Genomic DNA, 8,467 nt, shown 5'->3' with positions numbered 1-8,467 from the left:
AAAAAAAAAAAAAAAAAAAGTCTTATTCTGAAGCTGTTACACAAGAGGGAAAAAAAAAATATCACTTAAAATTTAACCATGAAATACTTCAAAACCTTTTCCCCAAAAGGGGAAAATTTTTTCTAAAACATAGGGTTCAGCCCGTCAAGCACAGAATCATGAACAGCTATCAACAAGACTTCCTGCCTGAAAAGCAAGAATCTGAGGCATCTCAAAGCAGACATCAAGCACACATGTTGCCATTTACATAATTTATTCTTTGCATTTTGCTCATCTTACGCAATGAAAGGAGTTTCCACTTTTGTTTAAGGCTGGTCTCTGCAGCTTTCAGTCCCAGGCCCCCTGGCAATTAGACTGGTGCTTACATTCACAACACATCCATGGATCGTTTTCATAGACAGAGCTTTTATGAGCATTTTTGAAGGTATGCACATGTTAAGGGGTGAACCCCAAACTAATCAGATTTGAAACAAAGGCTCCGATTAAAAGCAGTCTAGCTGAATTGGGACTTAAGTTTGACTTATGATGTTCAGTAGTAGAGCAACGAAAGTTGTTGTGCTTCATCACAAGCCAATACTAGGCACAAACACAAAATATCTGCAAGTCTAATCATATACTGGTGTGCTGAACAGCTCTCCCTGGGCATACTCCGTTATTGCAAGGCTACACTGTTAAAAAAAAAAGGTGACAGCAAGGTATGGCAAAGAGCAGGTCTCTGAAGGGAGTGCTGTGCCAGCAAGGCACTTAGCGACATGCTCTCCTCTTCAACCTCTCACATGCCAGAAATGTTGTAGGATTATGCCAAATGATGGGACTGAGACCCCCAGTTCTTAGTGCCAGATAAGAAAATTGCTGGACAAACTCACACAACGTCCCCACAACGTTGTACTCGTCAGTCAAGTACTGAACATCCTTTAACTCTATGCTCTTGGAGGCATTTTTCCTTCTTGCATTTAGAACAGTGATTCAACCAAGGAGTTACAGGACCTGTGCACGCCACGGGATACTTTTAAGGGTACCGGGGGGGCTGCACAGTTGTGTGTGCAAACGCCTACACGATTTACAAGATCAACCCAGGGAATGAGAATGTGCCGTGTCTGAAACATTCTGACCTGATGTGGTCTTTCAGAGCTCCGCAACACAGTAATTGCTGTATTCTTTTTTTCCAGTCATCTAAAACCAAGCGGAAACGAAGAATTTGCACAGGGGAGCTAAGAGGGGTGAGCTTGAATCTAAAAAGGTTGAGAACCACTGACTTAGACAGTGCTTAGCACAATGAGACCTTGGCTTGCAACTGCTACCAGAATAAAAAACAAGAAGTCATCAAGATTTGAGATGTGCTCTGACGAGGAGTGACTGTTTTCTTTGATACGGAATGCAACGAAGGGGAAAGGAATTTGAATAAACAGTACAAGTGAAAAGGGAACTCAGTTCTAGCACGTAGGCAGAAGTGAAAGATTAAACTGAGATATGCATAAATCGGCTGTTTTTCAGAGACACTCAGAAACAGCCGGTTAAGATTCAAGTAGTTAGTTACCAAGATAATCTGGCTTTGGCTAAAACCAGCTCCAACTTCAGCATCAGCTTCATAAGTCTCCCTACCATAGCCACGAACACACACACACGGCTCTCAAGTATATGAAAATACTATCAATCTGATTGGATGAACATCTTCACACTTTTTATTATACAGTCAAGTGCTGAAGTCTCATTTGTGCAAAGGCTGCTTTCCAACCATGGGAACAAGGTGGTCATGACAGCTAGATAAATGTTAACAGAACAAACCTCCTTTTTTTTTTTTTTTTTAAATAGTTGCTAATAAAGAAAGTGGGGGTCTTCCACAAATCAAATTTGTAGGCAAGTTTAACCTGCCTAAAAATAAAATAAAAAGAGGTGGGAATTCAGTACTACACAGCCACAATGAGAAAAAGTGGAATTTGAGATTTCAAAAGGTTCTAGCTGCTCTTTTTATGGCATTGAGTCTTTTTTTTTTCTTGATACATTCAAAGCATTATTGCATCAGAAAAACGGATCATGCATCTTTATGTTTTCAGACAATTTTTTAACCTGTATTCTGTCATTTCTAGCTACATTTCAAAGGTGCACCAAATCTACAGTTTTATACTTTTTTTAGTCGCATGCTCTGCCTATACGCATGCTTAGATAATAAATATTAAATACAGGAAAGAACATAAAAGAGAATCGAACTGACATTAGGAATATTTTGTGGCAGGTCTCTTAAGCTCTGCCAGTTAAAGAGCATGTCAGAAAAAGTTGAGGTAACAATAGTGGCCACACCACTCAGCTGAGACTTGTTTGAAATTCACGGAAGTTTTCAGAAATTCAAGTACACAAACACCAGCTGGAGCTCTTCAGAAATGCCAGAGGAATAGCTTGACTTTAGTTTTATTAGTCTATTAACTGGCGTTCACACAGCTCCTTGTAAATCCTCTTTCTTACTCGGGGCATATCTTCCTGGGAGAACTGAAAAGGCTGGTCTAAGGCGAGGCACTTGCAGTACTGAGGAAAATGAAAAGGCTGAATTGAAATAGGGACATTCACAAGGCAAGTCCAATGACAAAGGCCAGGTGAGGTTTTAAAATGACACTCTTACCTGGAGCACGAAAACCCCACAGTCACTGTCGTTTTTCTGTTGTGGAATGCACTGAGCGGGGATAAGAAAGGAGAAGTTAGGTGACATGCATCGTCTTCAGCTGGTCTTTCATTTTCATTCAAAGCTCTATTTAACATTCAAAATTAGGCCCTGGAAGGAAAAAATGGATGAGCTCATTTCATAGATGTTAGGGGCTGGAAGGGACTTTATGAAGATCATCCATTTCATTGGTAACCAGTTGTTCTGTGGCTTTCACAAATGGAGTTGCCGTTATGCCATGCGATGAGAACTCAATACTTCGTTGGTGTCAGGATGAGCAGCTTGAGTGTACAAGTTGAGATAAAAAACTGACAATAGGTCTTCCACCTGTGCCAGATTTTCCACATCCTTCGCAACACGGTTTCCTCCCAATTACTTTAAGGAAATATTTGAGCACCACTACCTATTTTATATGGGCCAGACTTTAAAAAATGCATCAAAGTCATACAAGCCAAGAGAAGCACTTTGCAAAAGGCAACTCGAAAGCAGTAGGAAGGACAATCTGCGATCAGGCCAGGGAAAGAAGTTTTTAGGTTAGGGGTCTGAGAACTGCCTAGATTCTTCCAAAATAGCGAAGATTTCATCCCAAAGTAATAAACCTTTCTGTTTCTGGGTTTTGTCTGTTCTGCTAATTTTTAACCCGTCTCCCCACTCTACCTCTGATACTAAGCATGCCTTTAAATTTATGACATTACAAGAAGAAAAGCCAATCCTTTTTTTATACCCCAAGTCAGTCTCTCATGAGGCTATGCAGAATTGGAAGGGGGGGGGTGCAGAAAAAAAAAGGAGCACAAAGACCATCTTAGAAGTTGTACCAAAGCCTAAAAATATCCTGGGTGACTGTCTGATGTTCGATGACCTGTTTAGTGTCCTCCAAACCATTACAGGAGTTATGCAAGTCAAAAAATCCCTCATTTGCACTTCACGTGAGTTGCTCCCTTTTAGTCGCTGCCAGCTTTGCTTGTTAATGAACACAGTGCTGGTGGAACGCGTCAGGCTGACAGCCCTGAAGACCAAAGCTCTCAATCCATAGCATATGCACAATATACACAGCAGCAGTGCCAGACTTCTGCTTCCCACCTTCCCTACACAAGGCCACTTCAAACTGTTTGGAACAGGCACTTGAACACTGGAGGAGAGCTGGTCTCTATAGCTCGTTCCATCCTCAACCTCCCTGCCAACATGGAAGCAGACAGTAATGGCCTTGCAGCATGAATACTTATCTGCTGGACACAATTTATGGAATAGATGGGATTAGGGACTTGTGTGAGAGCTCAACCAGTGACAAGAAGCCCACAGTGCCCCGATCCTACCATCTGCCTTTTAGCTTCAAAGACAAATATTTACTGCTTCTTAAAACTCTACAGATACAAGAGTGCAGATGGCCTACTTCAAGAGGCTAATGCTTTGGAGGGATTTACAATAGGCTCTGGCACTTACCTTTGTAACAGCAGTCTGCCAACCCTGAAGAAACTCGGGATGATTCTTCTCCTTTGCTTCAGTTAGTAAATACTTTCGTATGTTCTTTAAAAAGAAAAAAAAAAAAGCAGCAATCAGAAACTTCCTACTGCCCAGCAGTTACAACCAAAGAAGAAAACACCAATGAGGATCCTTGCTGTTATCTGTGCAGAATAGACGACATTTGCTTTTAAGCAAGGACGGAGCACAGACCTTGCACAGGAGAACAGATTTCACCTAAGGTAAGTTCAGCACTAGGGGTGAAGTTCAGCAGTAGGTGTTAAGGTGACAACTGATTTCAGTGGGGACAGCATCTTCTTGCATCAAGGCTGAATTTGGCTCTGTAGTCTGCCAGGAGCAGCAAATGCCCCAGGCGAGAGAAATTTCCATAGCTAGATTGGACACGTCTTTTCCAGCATAACCTTGCATTTGTTCACATGGAGGTGGCCAAGACGGCCAAATAAACCATGTCTGGCTCTTCCCCATGTATCTGGGTTTCAAGACCTCTACAACTCAATCACCTCCACTGCTTGGCTCTACCAGGGTGAGTTGTGCAAGTGGCCTCCAAGAAACACCAACATTTTGTGGGATTATTTTTCCACGATGGGCAAAGACCCAGCAAGTTTGGTGGAAAATGGAAAGAAGGGGACACACTCTCTGGTTGGCAGCATCTCTGCTTCACTCAGGCACCTCTAATTCTTGACAGATTGCAAGTCCATTTGACTAAGTCCCAGCTGAGCTTGATATGTTGGCCTCCAAAACGAATGAGACTGGTGTGGGGGGGAAGGGCACACAGACCTGTTTGGGTGTATTGTTGGGGCACTATGGCAGGTGTCCAAAATAGTGGAATGGGAGGAAGGAGGAATGGTGGGAGCTCCTGGTGCATGCAAAGCAGCCTGACCTACGGAAGCAAAAAAGCAGGTGACCCCCAGTTCCATAATCAGCAGCTCCATCTTTGGCAAACACTGGCAGAAAACAAGTATTTTCATTTTGATGTCCTGATGATGGGCTCTCCAGGGTACAGTAATTGCTACTCTGCCTTAAGATGACAACCGTGCACACTTGGAAGTGGAAGCCTGCTGCATTAACAGGCAATTAAGGCAGCAAAATTATGCCTTACCAAAAAAAAAAAAACGAAAGCGGTCATTATATTTGCTAGTCCAGGCACAAACCACTTGCCTGTGCTTTACCTCAATGATTAATATTTTGTTTGATGAAACTTATTATTTGTCCAGGTGACAAATTTTAAAAGTTTAAATAGTTATAATTTTAAAGCTAAAGGTCCCTGACTCCTGATCCCTCGAAAAATAAGGCAAAAACTACAACTGTCTTTGGTTCACACAGTGTCAGAACAGCAATCTCCTTTAAAGAATGGATCTCTCTTACTGTATTTGGCCTTTGGCATTTGCTTGTGTGGAGACAAAGGTAACAGTACAGCAACAGAAGGGTTTGTTAGATGCAGTTTGCCAGCAGGTTAAACCAGGAATTTGCAGCCTTTTTACTCTCAAGGCAGCCCTCAGAAAATACCAGTTCTTCGTTTGCACTCGAACTGAGTGCACAAAAATAAAAAAGATCAATTCTTTTGTTGCAAAGAACATGGGCAGACCACAACAGATCAGAGCAGTGTTAATGCTATGGATTCTTATTTGAAACCTCTGGGTTCATCTTGCAAATTAGGTTTGCACACCTAACCATGCTAACAGTGTTTTGCACCCCATGGCACCCTTGAAAGGCTCTCAAGGCACCCCAGAGCGCCACAACACATTAGCTGAGAATCACTAGGTTAGATGGATGCTTGACTGGCATGGTTTAGTCAGGGTCAATCTTGCCTTAAGCAGAGGGCTGGACTGGATGCTACCTCCCAAAGTCCCTTCGAGCCCTACTTCCCTATCATCCTGTGTGTCCCGTTCCAAAGTTGGTAAGGATTCTGCCACCCTAAGCTAGGTTCGAGCCTGAATTTTCCCCACCTATGAAACTAATTCATTATCTCTCTGTGAAAAGCTTTGCAACTACAGATGAAGCAAACAGCATACTTGCCAAACACTCCATTATTGCAAAAGCTGATACCATGCATAGAGTTATTTATTTTGGAGAGGATAAAAAATGACATTTCTAGAGCAAAAACTCAAGGGCGTTAGCTATAATCATTTCTCTTACCTCTACACAAAATTTAAAATGAATGCCTTGGGAATCATAAAATGAAATAATTCGATTGGGGATGTTCACTGTAATGAGGGACCAGTGGACTTCCAGATGAATTGGAATGAGCAAGAGGGTCTTTTTGAACAAATCCACCTGGCAAATGAAACAAAAAACACATTACAAAATTAATTCACAGCCTGCAGGAAAGCCAGGCGCACATCCTGCAATGCTATACTTAAACAGCTTTGCTTTCTCCTGACCCCAAAATAAGAGTTCTCTCCAAATCCATTCCATAAAGAGTCCTTCACATGCATTTCAGTCATATGCTCACTTAAAGTATTAGGTGTGAGACGTGACTGCAGTACAAGAGTGACCGAACATGGTGGGGTTCCACCTTTAGTCTCCATCTATGATTGTGGCAAGGTGGACGCACTTCACTTGTTAAAAATGGAAGATTGGGGGACTAATTTTATCCAAGGCTGACAACACAACCTGGAATCAATAGAGATCATTTATACATCTTCGGCAAGGAAGTTCCTGTATTCTGAACCCTGCTAGTTTGTATCGACTGCACAGTGCTGATGCCAGTAAAAAAATGGGTCAGCAAATTAAGCAGTCACAACTCAAACTCCATAAACAAACAGCAGGCCTGTGCAATTTTCTAACCTTCATTCACTGCCACATGCCACTATGCTCTTGCCCAATTAACTGCAGTTCATCAGGGAAGAGTCAGAGTCTCTAGGGGAAGAACTGCAAGGTGTGTACAGCACCAAGCATATTCTGCTCTGCAACCCACTCCAGCCAGCAATGTCATGGAAAGAAAAGCTGTGATCTGCAAATTCAGCAAAACACAGGGCTGCTATAGACCTAATCTACAAGTAGGCATCTGAGGGCATATTGCAACAGTAAGATAACTTCTGGCAAGGAAGAATGGTGGTGGCTTGGTCACCCTTCTCCAAGAAGAGCGACTGCAGCGCATCATGGGAGATGGAGTCCCAGAGAGAGAGGCCTCTACCCTGGACTCCCTTTTCCCCTTTCTAAGGCAGTCTGTCTGATGGGACTCCATCTCCCATGATGCACTAGGCACTCCACTTGGAGAATACATGACCCTGGGTGTGGGACATCACAGGAGATGTGGGCACTGCTGTACCTGCTCCATAAAGGCACTGCAGCAGCATCTCTTAAGCATGATGTTTCCGTTTGGGGGTGAAAAAAATTCACACTGAGCAGTTTAATGATTTTTTTTTTTGGCCAATCCTTGAAATTCTGCCCCACCTTTGCCCTTATCCCTGTCCTTGAAACACACAGGTCAGACTGCAGTGCATACACAATGTTTGGTGATACTACAAGGGAAGAAACCAAGTTTCCCTTCCACGCACTCTTGCAGCAGAAAGCAGAACTCTACTTGGACTTTGGACTGGGCTGCTGAATAGCTCGATTCCCGATTTAAGGGACTTTTGTAAGAGTTTGAGTGCAATATTTTTTCACTTGAGTTTCACTTAACAGTCTTGGTCCCCATTTAAACGCTCCCTACCAGACACGATCCAAGCGCTCAGGGACATGGGAGCCAAAAAGTGAAATTGAACTCTTTTGTTTCACTTTAAGAATTTTTGCAAAACACAAAATAGTAATATTTAGTGCACAGGGGGGAGGAAAAAAAAGAGAAAGCCAGACTTGTTTTAAGAAATTCCAGGTTATTTAAGATGAGGATTTTGATCACTGTAGCCCACTAAATACTGTGTACCATTGCACACTTCTGTGAATATGACCATTGTAAATCCATTCTCTCTGAAGTGTAGGGCTGGAAGGGACCTCCCAAGATATCATGTCCAGCCCCCCTGATCTGGGCAGGAAAGGCTGCTGGGGTCAAATAACCCCAGCAAGGTGTGCATTCATGTATTAGTGCACACCATTCCTAGTTGTGAAGAAGCTTTATTTAAACTTTCTTAATACTTGTGTTAATGCATTGTGGGCTTCAGCTGTCCCCTCTTTTCCATAAGAAATTGGCAATCTTCTCTCACAAAAACTCTTTCCAAGCTGACTTGGACTGTGGAAGTCAGGCTGAATACCTTCCTTCTTGCAGATCACCAGCAAACAGGGTAATCACACAGGGTCATTAGCTACAGGCTCTCTCTTTAGGATAGTTGGCCAGGAGTAACCTTTTAGAGCTTAACAAACAATTCTATTGATGGTACTAAAAAGTATTTTAATTCC

General features: G+C 42.5%; 1 protein-coding gene across 3 annotated transcripts in view; it reads right to left on the bottom strand.

Moving 5' to 3' along the window:
• Window positions 1-1,664: 1,664 nt before the first annotated feature.
• Window positions 1,665-8,467, bottom strand: part of SENP2 (SUMO1/sentrin/SMT3 specific peptidase 2) — a 20,814-nt gene continuing 14,011 nt past the window's right edge. For 2 of the 3 annotated variants that reach the window (XM_019503373.1, XM_019503376.1), the window contains exons 6-9: window positions 6,269-6,406; window positions 4,094-4,177; window positions 2,615-2,665; window positions 1,665-2,538 (exon numbers count right to left, since the gene is read on the bottom strand). In XM_019503373.1, coding sequence (XP_019358918.1) covers window positions 2,410-2,538; window positions 2,615-2,665; window positions 4,094-4,177; window positions 6,269-6,406 — 402 coding nt within the window. In that variant the 3' untranslated portion in view covers window positions 1,665-2,409. The remainder of the gene's footprint in view (window positions 2,539-2,614; window positions 2,666-4,093; window positions 4,178-6,268; window positions 6,407-8,467) is intronic. The other variant, XM_019503374.1, reaches the window with a different exon arrangement.

Source organism: Gavialis gangeticus, unplaced genomic scaffold, assembly GCF_001723915.1.
Source record: "Gavialis gangeticus isolate Ggan-Ray unplaced genomic scaffold, GavGan_comp1, whole genome shotgun sequence".
NCBI classification, from domain to species: Eukaryota; Metazoa; Chordata; order Crocodylia; family Gavialidae; genus Gavialis; species Gavialis gangeticus.
This window is presented reverse-complemented; position numbering and strand designations above follow the sequence as displayed.